The sequence below is a fragment of the Malus domestica genome, chromosome 06 (genome assembly GCF_042453785.1).
Source record: "Malus domestica chromosome 06, GDT2T_hap1".
Taxonomy (NCBI): Eukaryota; Viridiplantae; Streptophyta; class Magnoliopsida; order Rosales; family Rosaceae; genus Malus; species Malus domestica.
The window spans coordinates 32,564,449-32,578,495 of NC_091666.1; the positions used below are offsets into that span (position 1 = coordinate 32,564,449).

At 41.1% G+C, this 14,047-nt stretch overlaps 1 protein-coding gene across 1 annotated transcript; it reads right to left on the reverse strand.

Moving 5' to 3' along the window:
• Window positions 1-12,681: 12,681 nt before the first annotated feature.
• On the reverse strand, window positions 12,682-13,110 carry LOC139196939 (secreted RxLR effector protein 161-like). Its single transcript, XM_070823302.1, has one exon. The coding sequence runs from the start codon at window positions 13,108-13,110 to the stop codon at window positions 12,682-12,684; it is 429 nt and encodes a 142-aa protein (XP_070679403.1).
• Between the last annotated feature and the right edge of the window lie 937 nt (window positions 13,111-14,047).

A 14,047-nucleotide genomic window follows, 5' to 3' on the forward strand; every position in this document is an offset into this window, starting at 1 on the left:
GAGTGTGGAAACCCCATACTCCATCCACTGAGATATTGAACCACATACTTCAAAAGTTAAAATCTTAGTTTAATGATAGAAACTTACCTACACCATGAATACTGTGGAGCCAAAAATAATCACAAGGCAACACGTGAATTTTTGGACAAAAGAGGGCAAAAACACCTTTAAGGTACAACGAGATTCCTACGTGCGAACAGCAGGCAATCATCCTCAACCAAGTCAAAAATGCCCAAAATAGGTAACAATTCAAAACCTATTTTATTCCATATATTTTTTACCTCACTTTCCCTCTTTTAGCTAATCAATTAACTATCATTCTATAACCTACAAAATATTCTACATAAATTGAGTTAATTGGCCAATTAATGAGATTATTACTTAATTAATCCATTAATTGTCAATTAAACTATCCATTATGCCCAAAAAATACACTAAAGGCTGGTTACCCACTCTCCCAAGGGAACTGGCCATTTCCTTCACCTTTCCACCATAAACACCCAAAAACATCCTTTTTATTATGTTAATTAGCCAAATTAATACATTGATTGGGAATAAATATATTAATTTGGCTAATTAAATCACCAAGTAACACCCAAAATGTGCATAAAGGGCCGGCCACCCTTTCTCCAAAGAGGACCGGCCATGCCCTATATATTGGCTCCCATTCTCACCAAAAACCTAGGTCCATACTCTTACAAAACTCCAAAAACTCTCTAAACACTTTTTCTCTCTAAATTTTAACTTTGGCATCGGAGGTTCTTCGGCCAAAGCCCCCTCATTCATCGTGGGCGCGTAAGGCTCTTGGCCATGACCCTAAGGTGTTAATTGTTTTGTAGGTGCAATTTTGTCCAAGATCAAGGAGGAAGAAATTTGCATCCACAAATTGGTGCTTTCATTGAGAGCTGAGATCCATACTCGTAGAAGACTCTCGCATAAAAAGGTTTTTCTCTATTTTCTAGTCCATTTGAATATTTTTCATACGTTCTTATTATTAGAATTTTTTATTTGCAAAGGTTCTTTGATAAAACGTATAAGAAAAATATAATGGCTAGAAATTTAGAAAATTCCACAAGTGAAAATTCTAATACTCAAGAAATGAGACCGCGGCGATCCACAAGGCTAAATGTGGTCATAGGCGGAGTGGTACCACCACTACGAGATTCCATCATGGCCCAAGCCGTGCCATCCAAGCTTGCAGGGGCCCAAGCCCAAGCTTCGCATTCGTATGCATCACGCACTGAGCAACCTGCTCTCATGGCCTAGCCTGCTCTCGACGAGCAGCCCGCTTCCGTGGCCTAGCCTGCTCCTGCAGAGCAGCCCACTTTCGCGGCCCAGCCTGCTCTTGTGGCCTAGCCTGCTCCCGCGGCCCAGTCTGCTCCTGTGGTTTTCCAAGCAGCCCAAGTCGGCCCAATACTATCTCAACCATCCGGACCTACCATCGAACCAGGGGCATTTTCACCATAATTTTCTGCATATTTGACATTTCCTAACTCAAATCTTGCACTCGGAGTCTATCACACTTCCACTGCTTAAGGAAAAACATTTCTTCCAAGCTCTTCCAACCCAAATGGAGAACAAAACTTGTCTCGACAAGTCATAAAGTTGACGAGCGCCCTCGCACAACAGACGACCTTGGTGAATCAGCTTTTGAAGCGCACCGAGATGCAACGTGCCCCAGACGAGGTGTCCTGAAGTAAGACAATGGTAGACAAAGAACGTTTCCATAAGCGTCCTGATAAACAGCCACTCGACCAACCATAAACCGAGCGTTCGGGTAGTGTACACTCTCGATTGGACCCTCAAGATAGCGTATACTCCTGTCTTAGCGTGCGGAGGAGCGTGCACTCTCAACTAGGCCTACAGATGAGTATACATTCACGGCTGGGGTCATACTCCGATAGTCAACATGAGCAACCTTCCAAGAAAAGTGTTCATTCGTGGCTAAGCCCACAAGGAGCATCCTCCACCTCACATCGGAGCAGGTAGCATGACGGAAAGAGAGAAGTAGTCACTCAATCCAGTCCAAGTTCAACCAGCAGCCTACGAATAACTCGCTCACCTGCTAAGAACGCACCACATGCACCGCATCCGCGGCATAGACGAGCCAAACATATGGAAGAGTAGGCTAGACTAATAAGTCATAGGTGGGGGTAGCCGAAAGCTCCGCTACCCTAACAAAGGCAAATTCAGGAAGAAGTAGAGAGACTTTTGACCAAGCGATTGTGCAATTTTCGACGCAACGAGGTCACCGACGAGGCACTACGATGGAACATGACCAACATAAGCAGGTCACCCTTCACGGATGATATCAAGCAGGCAGAGCCTCCACGCGAGTTCAACATACCACATTTCACATCTTTCAAAGGGGATGAAGACCTGGAGAGACACGTAAAGCACTACTGAAGCGCAATGATACTCTATCGAAACAACGACGATCTCATGTGCAAGATATTCGCCACCACTCTACAAGGTGAGGCGCAAGATTGGTTCTACACCCTGCCGCCACAATCCATCCAGAGTTTCGACGAATTTTCTTTTGTTTTCACCAAAGAATATTCATCATATCGCTCGATAAAAAAGAAGTCTGACCATTTGTTCAACGTCAAGAAGAACCCAAATGAGTCGCTTTGCGACTATGTGAGGAGGTTCAAAGCAGAGAAGGCAAGGATAGTCGGATGCAACGACTCGATAGCTAGAGCATCTATCCAAAAAGGACTTCCAACAGACCACCTGCTATTCAGAAAAATGATCATGAAAGAAGATCTAACTCTGGCAGAGAAGCATGCACTTTGGGACGAGGCTTGCCAATGCACATTCAATGACTTGAAGAAGTACTCGACATCACCTCTCTGCTATCCAAACTGGAAGTAGCGGAAGACTCATTCGCATGTTTGACGATATCTGAAGCAGCAATAAGCTCTACTATCATACGAGAAGAGCTGGGGGCCCGACTACATGTATTCCACAATTCAAAAGCTCTAATCGATGTTACCAGAAATTCAAAAGCTAACTTTTGCAATAGTTGTTGCAACCCGGAAGCTCAAGTTTTACCTTCAAACACATGCAGTCATCCTCATGACGTACTATTCCACCTAATCCAAACACATGACGATAAATGAGTAGATTCTGGCGGATACAAAGTTTTCTGAAGAATGTAACAACTCGGCCTAAAAGACACGCCAAGGGTAGACGAACATTAGAAGGACACACTCGGAAGCAAGTTTTGTCCTCGTCGCCCCAAAAGATTCTACATAGGAGCAACATATACTGGCAGTCGAACACCATCTCCTGCTACGTGTCACACGGCCCCAGCCGACTCTTACTCCATAATTCAACTCTAGAGTGGCCCAATACCGGTAGTTGAGCATCTTCTGTTGCGTGTAGCATAGCCTCAGCTACACGGCTCTCTACCACTCATTTACGATGCAACATAGCGGCTCAATGACACCCCGAAGGTAGCCGAGCACACTTTAGCCACGCCTACTCCACTCGATAGAGACTTCTGGCATTTACATGTCGACGGCGCATCCAATTACAAAGGTTCGAGCGCAAGCGTAATCCTTGTCACCCCATACGGTTCGATGCCCGAGCAAGTGATCACTCTAGGCTTCAAAGCATCCAACACAAAAAAGTAGAGTACGATACCCTACTAGCAGGCCCCTGAATGGAAAAAGACTTGGCGGTGAAAAAGCTTACAATTCATTCCGATTCCCAGCTAATCACCAGCCATACTACTAAGGGTAAAGGCATGATGATCATGGCAACCGACTACTTCACCAAATAGGTAAAAGTAGAGCCCATGACAACCATGATTCAGACGGACATAGAGCGCTTCATATGAAGGAACATCATTTGCCGATTTGGCATCCCTTAATCTATCGTCACCGACAACGGCCTGCAATTCGTGGGCAAAGATTTGGCGAAGTTCTTCCAAAAATATGGCATCAAGTAACACATGTCTACACCAAGATATTCTCAAGGCAATAGGCGAGCCAAAGCATCCACCAAGATGATCTTCGACTGCCATAAGAAATCCCCCACCAATAAGAAAAGAAAATGGCTAAACGAACTCCCTAGATTTCTATGGGCATATTGCACCACCAAAAGACGAGCAACCGAAATGAGATGGCCATAAGCTTAAATCTGGAAGAGGAGAAGTGCGAGCAAACTATCACCCGCATCGCAGCTTACCAGCAGCAGTTTTTCTCTAGCTACAACAAAAGGGCCAAGATCCTGCAGTTCCAGCCTAGAGTTCTAGTCTTAAGAAAAACCTTCATCACTGCCCGCATAGAATGCTCCAAAAAGATGAATTTCATCTAAGAAGGTCCGTACAAGATCAGCAGAGTAGACGACAAAAGTAATTACACCCCCACCACTATGGAATGATAAAAAGGTCGAAAAGTAGTGGAGCGCCTACAATCTAAAGAAGTACCATATGTGACCTCCCACTACATCAAAGCCTGAAGACTCAAGAAGCTCGACGGGCATCACCTCACAAACCGATGACTATCCAGTTGTTATGCAGTTCCTACTTACAGCTAAGTTCTCGTTCGTTTCACTCGTTTTTCAATAAGGAATTCAGAAGTAATCACAACTTGGCTCGGCTACATGCTTACAACAACTGATCACTCTAGCACTTCAAAAGAAGAATGCGCCATTCTTAGGGACTCATAGCAGGAATTGCGCCCCTCGAGGGACCAACCATGCTCTCTAGTGCGAGAGGGTAAACTAATTGCTTTCCAGTGCGAGAGGGTAAACCAATTCCTCGACACCCATATGGGTCAGCTCTCCAAGACGAGAAGATAAACTTTACACTTCGAATATCCAGACGTGGATGAGCCTGGCTGCCCTAGTATAACTAGATGCACGATGGCTTGCGCTGGGATTCCTAGAAGTAGCCATAATGGTCTTTTTCAAGGCTTAGCTAACTGAAGGATTTTGGGTCTCTTGGCCTAATCCGTGAGGAATTGGGCCCTAGAGACAGAGGGGGCACATTACGCAGTACACCCTATAAACGGCTGCCCTGAAACCCTAAAACTACTACCAAGTCTACTAAGGTAACCTACGGTTTCCGGAATACTGCCTAAGGCTTGCCCTTCGAGCAGTAAAGCCGCACTAAACTTATACAACCGCACATTCTTGTGAAAGGTTAAACAAGCTAGCGCACATATACGAAGTTTTATCCACTGCCGACATGCTACGTAGTCGATAAGTTTCACCTCTGCCAAGCGCGGAACAACCTACTCCAAGTCCTGAAATGTTGTGATACTTGCTACGCAACCTATAAAATTGGAGAAAGCCAAGGTTAACAGCCTAGTGGTTACGCGGACTTGTCTGCTTCTGTAAGTAAGGCATCCAGCTACCAACCCTATGGCTAAAAACTTGGCAAAGTTCTACACCAACACCTACGGCTGCATAGGCTACGCGAGTTTGTCTGCTTATAAAAATGTAACATGTATGCCACTGGTCTATCAAGTCTAAAGCTTAGGGCATGAATAAAAGAAGCGAAGATGAAGAAAAGTGAAAAAAAACATGTTTATAAACAATTAGCACATGCCGAAGGAGTTCAAGCAAAACAAGAGCTACAAGGAAAAACAAATAAAATCCTAATGGCTATCTAGAAGACTACAGCAGCTTGGACATCCCACGACTACTTGGTCGCCACACCTTCAGCAGCCGCGACGCTCTTAGCAGCGGCATCATCCGGTGCTTCTCCCCCTGCTGCCCCAGCCTGGGCACTAACTTCTCCAAATACTTCACCAATGGAAGCTTCAAAAGTAAAAGCAAACAAGTCTTCCAGAGAAATAGAGAAGGTCTCGAAACCTCAAGCCCATCATTCTCACCCTTCAGCTGTTCATTCTTCTCAAGCAGACTAACATGGATGCATTGTAGCTCATCCATTCCCTTCTTCAAACTTTCGTTAATCTTCAGTACATCTTGAAGTTCCAACACTTCGGGTTCAAGCCTATCAACGACCTTCTTGAAATGGATCACTTGATTATAAGCAGCAATCGACTCTTCATCCTTTGCATAAGCAGTGAAATGAAGCTCAGAAACTACAAACTCAAGATCTTGAATCTGAGCTGCAGAGAAGTGGGGGCAAAAATATTAGACCTCTTCAAAGCAATAAGCTCAGAATCCAACATCTTGATCTCCTCGGCTGAGGAAAAGCTTCAGATGCCATAGTCTTCGCCACCTCCTTGGCAGCCTTGCTATATATGCATCATAGCAAGCAGAGCAGTCCTTCTATATTAGGTCGTATGCTTCACAAATGAACTTTGGCAAACAACCTTTCTACCGCCATCAACAAATTTGGCACAAGCGTCCATATCTTCAAGCAGATCTAGATTCAAAAGCACACAGATCTCATCAGCCTCCCCGGAAGCAGGTTTAGTGGATTTCTCACAGCTACCCACGCGAGCAGTTTCTTCCTTCCTAGCAGGCGAATCAGTCTCAGTAGCAAAGGGAGTAGGCCTTAGCGCTACTTTAGCAGCAAAGTCCACCTTATCGCTATTCATAGTATCAAGCTTCTCAAAAGGTGAACCGAACTTAGCTTCTAATAGACATCTTAGTACAGACTTCGGCACTAGGGGCATAACATGACCTTTACGCTGAGCAATCCTATCAGCAATTGTACTAGCCATTCTCGACATGGCAGGTGCCACGGGCTCAGATCTAGCAGCCTCATTTTTTCTTCCCATTGGAAAAAGTTATGTCAATCATAAGCATCTCGGCAGCAGGCAGACCCTCATGAGCAGCGAAGAAAGTCTTCAATTTTTCTCGACCGGCATGTCTTGAACAGGCGGGGAAGATGTCTTCTTTCCATCTTCATTCATAGTAGGCTCCACGACAGCGATTAGACGAGCCAATGCATCCGCCTTGATCCTCTTTACCTCATCTTTCGATAGCAACCCACATTTCTCTCAGCAAAAAAAACTAAGCAGCCAACGCCATTCATGGTACTCAGCAGATGAGCTCAACCCAACATTGTAGCAGGCAGGAGGCCTACATGCCTAGCATTCCAGCAACCCATAAGGCTCACGACCTCCTCATTTCTTTCAGTCGCCAGCTTGGCCCGAGTAAGGTCCAAGAGCCCAAAGGACATGAGTCATGTGGCTCACCTAGCATTGCGCCCCAGCGCCACAATCCGTGACCTCGGCCGCACAAGCTACCCTTGGCTCTAGCCAAGCCAAACAGCCCAAGCAGTGGCCCCTGCCACAACGCCTTCTTGGCCTATGCCAAGTTGACTCCTGGACCCTGCTAGCCGACGTGCCACACCACCCCGACGGCTGCCTCGCAATAACACTATCCAAGAAGAAGACAAGAAAAAATTAAATTTTTCTTACATCAGTGCGGCACAGAGAAGACGAAGAAATCAACGAAATATGGTCATTTGCACGGGCAAGATGTAGAAGATTGCTAGATGAGGGGGAACAAATATCCTCTAAGCTCTCTCTCTCTTGTAGGGTAGAATAAAACGCTCTCCAAAGTTGATTTAATAACCCATTTAAGGTGGACTTAAATAGGCTTTGAGAGAAATTTATTTCCTTTTCCTAGAAGGACCTAATTTTCTATTAAAGTGGGAATCTACATCAAAATAGGAAGTAGTCATACGTTTCCTAAAGCAAGATGATCTCTACATCTGCTGCCCTTTCCTACGAGCAGCCCAACATGTGTGGGGGCATTTATGGAGCAAAAAATAATCACAAGGCGACACGTGGATTTTTGGACAAAAGATGACAAAAATACCCTTGAGGTACAACGGGATTCCTACGCGCGAGCAGCGGGCAATCATCCTCAACCAAGTCAAAAATGCCCAAAATAGGTAACAATTCAAAACCTATTTTATTCCATATATTTTTTACCTCACTTTCCCTCTTTTGGCTAATCAATTAGCTATCATTCTATAACCTACAAAATATTCCACATAAATTGAGTTAATTGACCAATTAATGAGACTATTACTTAATTAATCCATTAATTGTCAATTAAACTATCCATTATGCCCAAAAAATACACTAAAGGCCGGTTACCCACTCTCCCAAGGGAACCGGCCATTTCCTTCACCTTTCCACCATAAACTCCCAAAAACATCTTTTTTTATTATGTTAATTAGCCAAATTAATATATTGATTGGGAATAAATATATTAATTTGGCTAATTAAATCACCAAGTAACACCCAAAATGTGCATAAAGGGCCAGCCACTGTTTCTCCAAAAAGGACCGGCCATGCCCTATATATTGGCTCCCATTCTCACCAAAAACCTAGGTCCATACTCTTGCAAAACTCCAAAAACTCTCTAAACACTTTTTCTCTCTAAATTCTAACTTTGGCATCGGAGGTTCTTCGGCCAAAGCCCCCTATTCATCGTGGGCGTGTGAGGCTCTTGGCCTTGACGCTAAGGTGTTAATTGTTTTGTAGGTGCAATTTTGTCCAAGATCAAGGAGGAAAAAATTTGCATCCACAAATACGATTGTGAATATATTTCAAGTCAATAATATACTACTATGTGTTTAACTTCTCCATAGATTGGTGTATAATTAACTTGAAATATAAGATGCAATATGAGCAAGTGTGTCCTGAATTTATTGTTCCTTTTCCCCCTTTTGTGCTGAGAATACGGACGATTCTCTACAATATTATCCTTTGTTATCTAATGAACAAATTGAGATATGCATATGATACCTTGTAGGTAGGCAATTTGCCTGGTTACTTAGAAAGGAAGTAAATGTCCCCACGAAGATTCTACCAAAATCGAGCTGTAAAGATCCTCTAATTTGACCCAAAAGTAGAACGTCAATGAACATGGTTTTCAACCTTGTTCAACATTTGGTCATACAGATATGCATACTGTCTGTTGGTTGTTTGTATAAAGAATCTATACGTTTACATAGGAAGAATAACGCAGCTGCAGTATAGTAAATCCATATTTTAATAAACTGAGATTAGAGGGAAGATATGCTTTCGGTTATTATATATAATTATGGATTACCAATTTGGTCAACTTTGTCTTTCACAAAACTCCACGTTAAACTGGCTAAAATGATTAGACCAATCAAGCATTAACGATATAACGATTAGATATCAATAACATACTAAAAAAATGATCATATAGAACTATAGTGGTGGAGCCAGAATTTTACAATAATGAGGTCATAGTTTCGATAAAAAAAAAAACCCATTGCACTACTCCATCAAGCATCTGATGGACACCTATCAAAATTTATCAACATTCGTTGAAAACTTGTGATGACATCTATTGACAACTTCTATGTTCTTCTAGCATCTGCATCTATGAAGGTGTGCCCAGGCTAGCTAGCAGATTGTCAAGATCTATCTGTCAAGACTTTTTGAGTGAAGTATTACGTCGAGCATGCGGTGAGCACCACTAGGTTGCACACAAGAAAAAGGAGGAGGAAGAGACGGGAAAGAAAGAAGAAAATTGGAGAAGGAAGAAGGAATAAAAGGTTGTAATTCAACCTTGTTCACACTCTCTTTAGTTAGAGTCAAAGATAAATCTACCAATAAATATACATGCGGTTAGAAAGCTATTGAAGTCATGAACAGTTATTGACCTTAAGCTGGTTCTACTACTGTATAGAACTAAAAAAATTTGATTATTTTGACCAATTCTCCAAACTCCAATACTTGAAATTGTAAAAAGCCTCAAAACTTTCACTTTTCTGTCTAAATGTTGTCTGCTCATAAGCTACATTTTATAGAGCAAGGAAACCCCACTTGTAGGGTTATTGTGCTACAACGTAGGATCTATCTTAGTACTAAACATGGGAGGCAAAACCCTATTCACATTTACATTTAGGACTAAACAAATCTCAATATACGACTTGGAAATTGCCTTCACACTGGCCAAACACATTACCGTCCACCAAGGGTTAGTCCACTCAGTTAGTATATAATATGCATGCAATGTCAAACAATAAGAATTAAGCATAGCATGCAGCAATGGTTGGCCAAATTTTGTTTGGCAGATACGATCACTGGCTGTGGCTCTCTCTCTCTCTCTCTCTCTCTCTCTCTCTCTCTCTCTCTATATATATATTAAACCAGTCAGTTTCTTTGTTTTATAAATGAAGAGGAAATTACCAGTTGGGGTTAGTGTCAATTTGGCTAAATTCTAGCCAGGCGACAATATGAGTCAATGACAATATGTTTTGCATTTTTATAAATAATTAGACATGTAGTAGCTATAGCCTATAGGACTTGGGGGTGGCAGAGTATATACATTTGCCGTCAAATGCATGCAACGCGGTATTGTGTCGTACGTGGAAACTCAGTCCACATATACTGGGAAAAGTAATATATATATCATGATATTAGATAGATTAAATTTACAAACAAAATAATATGTCGCCAATAAGAAATAAGCACGTTAATCAACACTTAAATAATAATCTACCCATCAACTTTTATGTCATTTAGTTTACAAAATTTGGTCTATAAATTTAGTCTTCCTTGCATAATCCTATTTATATATAGATAATACTAGAGAGACTAAATTGGTATACTAAATTTTATAAACAAAATGATATGGAAGTTGATGATTGGATTATTATTTAACAGTGTTCTAAAAATCGGCCTAGGCGGCGGAGCTCCGACCCGATTTAGACCAAAACGTGCAGTTAGGCGGAAAGGATATAGGGGCCGCCTATGCGCTCGCTAGGCGGCAATCTAGGCGGTTTGAATCTAGCTGAAAATTCCAAACTTGCTGCAATTTTCGCAAAGGATCTACAACTTCCGATCTCGTACATAGCAGCAGAGACCCGGAAAATTTTATGTAGCTCGTCTCTGTGAAGATGAGGGAAGAGAGAGTGTGAAGAGAGAGAGAGAGAGAGAGAGAGAGAGAGAGAGAGAGAGAGAGAGAGAGAGAGACTGCCAGTGAAGAAAAAGTGCTGCCAAATAATTTCTGCAGCTCATCTGTGAAGATGAGAGCAGAGAAGAGAGTGCGAAGAGAAAGTGCGAAAAGAGAGAGAAAAAGAGAGAGAGAGAGAGAGAGAGAGAGAGTAACATTTCAATATGAGTTGGTGGTGCAAGTTGAGGACTCAAAAGCTTTTGGGTGATGTGAAAGAGCATGGACGGTTTGTGATTTTAAAATTGAAAACCATGGACTTTGATGGTTTTGTGGACGGGTGATGTGAAAACCACCTTGGATGGATGGGTGATGGATGGGTGATGGACGGTTTGATGGTTTTAACAATGAAAACCACCCACTATATGGGCTTTTTATATTTTTAAAAGTTTGGGATATATAATATGTGGGTATATATATATCTTATATAAATTATAAATTATTTAGATAATATTTTGTTTTTTTTCCTAGGCAAGCATTTCATATATGTACATAAAACATTCACATATGTATGTTCTTCTATAAGAAATAGCATATTAGTCAATAATTATTTACATTTTATATAGTAAATTTAATTAATTTATATAATATATAAGAAATTTACCTAAATCTGCCTAGGCCGCCTAGACCCCGCCTAGCCGCCTAGGCGCTAGGTGCTAGCCCACCGCCCGACTAGCGCCTAACATTTTTTAGAACCTTGTTATTTAAGCATTGATTAACGTGCTTATTTCTTATTGATAATGCATCATTTAATTGCGAATTTAATCTCTCTAACATTACTCATTATATATATATATATATATATATATATGTTATAAATATTTAAAAGTTAGATAACCTTTTAGTGAATGTAGAGAAGCAGGTGTAAAATGTCACACTGAAACTATAGCACAAGAGGATAACAAATAAAGGACGGAGGAATAGATGATGTTATTGATCTTTCTTTCTTTCCTTATGTATGTTTTGATTGCAGTCGAGTGCTTTATTTATAGAGCAACTCGCACTATTACAATTTGAAATTTTCATCCCATGACTTTGAAAATAGGATCATGTTGTTCCAAAGTCTACATTCATCTGCCAAGGTTTTCATTCATCTGCCAAGGATTTCAATATTACTGTGGGCATTCATTACCCACTAGCATTTTCAACACTCCCCCTTGGATGCCCACATATCAACATGAGTTGCCTCGTTAAAATCTTGCTTGGAAAAACCCAGTGGGGAAAAAACCATAGCGAAGGAAAAAGAGTACAACTTTTCCTGGATTGTTGATATAGTGTTAAATATGCTTATGTTGCCTCGTTAAAACCTTGATAGGAAAAACCCAGTGGGAAAATTCCTAATCGAAGGAAAAAGAGTACAACATGCACGTATCATGGATGCTCTCCCTGATATGTATCTCCCCCTGATTCTGCATTTTCCAAATTTAGCTGTTTGGTAAGTCGACGTAATCCGATACTTTGCACTAACTTTTGAAACGTGTATTTTGGTAGAGACTTGGTGAACGAGTCTGCCAGATTTTCATTGGAACGGATTTGTCTGACTTCAATAACTTTAGCCTTCTGAATCTCATGTGCACTGAAAAACTTTGGAGATATGTGTTTAGTCTTATCGCCCTTGATGAATCCTTCCTTCATTTGAGCAACACAGGCTGCATTATCTTCATGAATGACAGTTGGAGTGTTTGTCTTTGAAGGTAGACCACATGAATTCCGAATATGATGGATCATTGATCTTAACCAAGAACATTCACAACTTGTTTCATGTAAAGCAAGTATTTCTGAATGATTTGAAGATGTAGCAACTAATGTTTACTTTGTTGAGCGCCATGAGATTGATGTATCTCCATTCTTGAACACATATCCAGTTTGTGAGCGGGCTTTATGTGGACCAGAGAGGAAACCAGCATCTGCATATCCAACAAGGACCTGGTCATTTGTGGAGTTCTTTAAGTAAAAGAGACCTATGTCTGTTGTCCTACGAAGGTATCGTAATACATCTTTGACACCCTTCCAATGATGTATTGTTTGAGCAGAGCTATACCTTGCTAACAAGTTAACTGAAAAGGCTATATTTGGTCTAGTACATTGTGCTAAATACAACAAAGCATATACTGCACTCAGATATGGTACTTCTGGACCAATGACCATTTCATCATCTTCTTTTGGACGGAATGGATCTTTCTTAATGTCCAGAGAACGAATAACCATTGGCGTGCTGAGTGGATAAGCCTTGTCCATACCAAATCACTTCAGGACTTTTTCAATGTAAGCTGATTGGTGGACCAAAATTCCACTAGCATAATGCTTGATCTGCAGGCCGAGACAAAATTTTGTTTTTCCAATGTCTTTCATTTCAAATTCACTTTTTAGATATTCAGCAGTTTTATTGAGCTCTTCAGGAATTCCAACTAGGTTCATATCATCGACATATACTGTCACTATAGCAAATCTAGAGTTAGATTTCTTAATGAACACACAAGGGCAAATGACATTGTTGATATACCCTTCTTTGATCAAATACTCATTGAGACGATTATACCACATTCGTCCAGATTGTTTCAGCCCATATAATGATCGCTTAAATTTGATCAAGAGTATATCTTGTGATTTGTTAGTTGTTTCAGGCGACTTAAGTCCTTCTGAGACTTTCATATACATGTCAGTATCTAATTCTCCATATAGATATGCGGTGAAGACATCCATAAGTTGCATGTCAAGTTTTTCTGAAACCACTAAACTTATTAAGTAACGGAACGTAATTGCATCCATTACAGGAGAGTATGTCTCCTCATAATCAATTATAGGTCTTTAAGAAAAACCTTGAGCAACGAGTCGTGCTTTATATCTTGCAATCTCGTTTTTCTCATTGCGTTTCCTTATGAATACCCATTTGTAACCCACGAGATTTACATCAGGCGGGGTTTGGACTACTGGTCCAAAAACACTTTGCCTTTCCAAAGAATTTAATTCTGTCTGGATTGCATCTTTCCACTTAGGCAAATCTTGTCTCTGTTTACATTCATCAATAGAGCGGGGCTCAATATCATCACTTAATATGATTTCAGTGGCTACTGCGAATACAAACATATCGTCGATGATTATTTCATTCCGATCCCACAATTCATTAGTACATGCATAATTTATGGAGATTTCTTTGCTTTCATGTACTTCTGTC

Bases quoted from the DNA above. Each gene is read 5' to 3' on its own strand.
- LOC139196939 (XM_070823302.1), bottom strand. From the start codon at position 13,110: ATGGACAAGGCTTATCCACTCAGCACGCCAATGGTTATTCGTTCTCTG.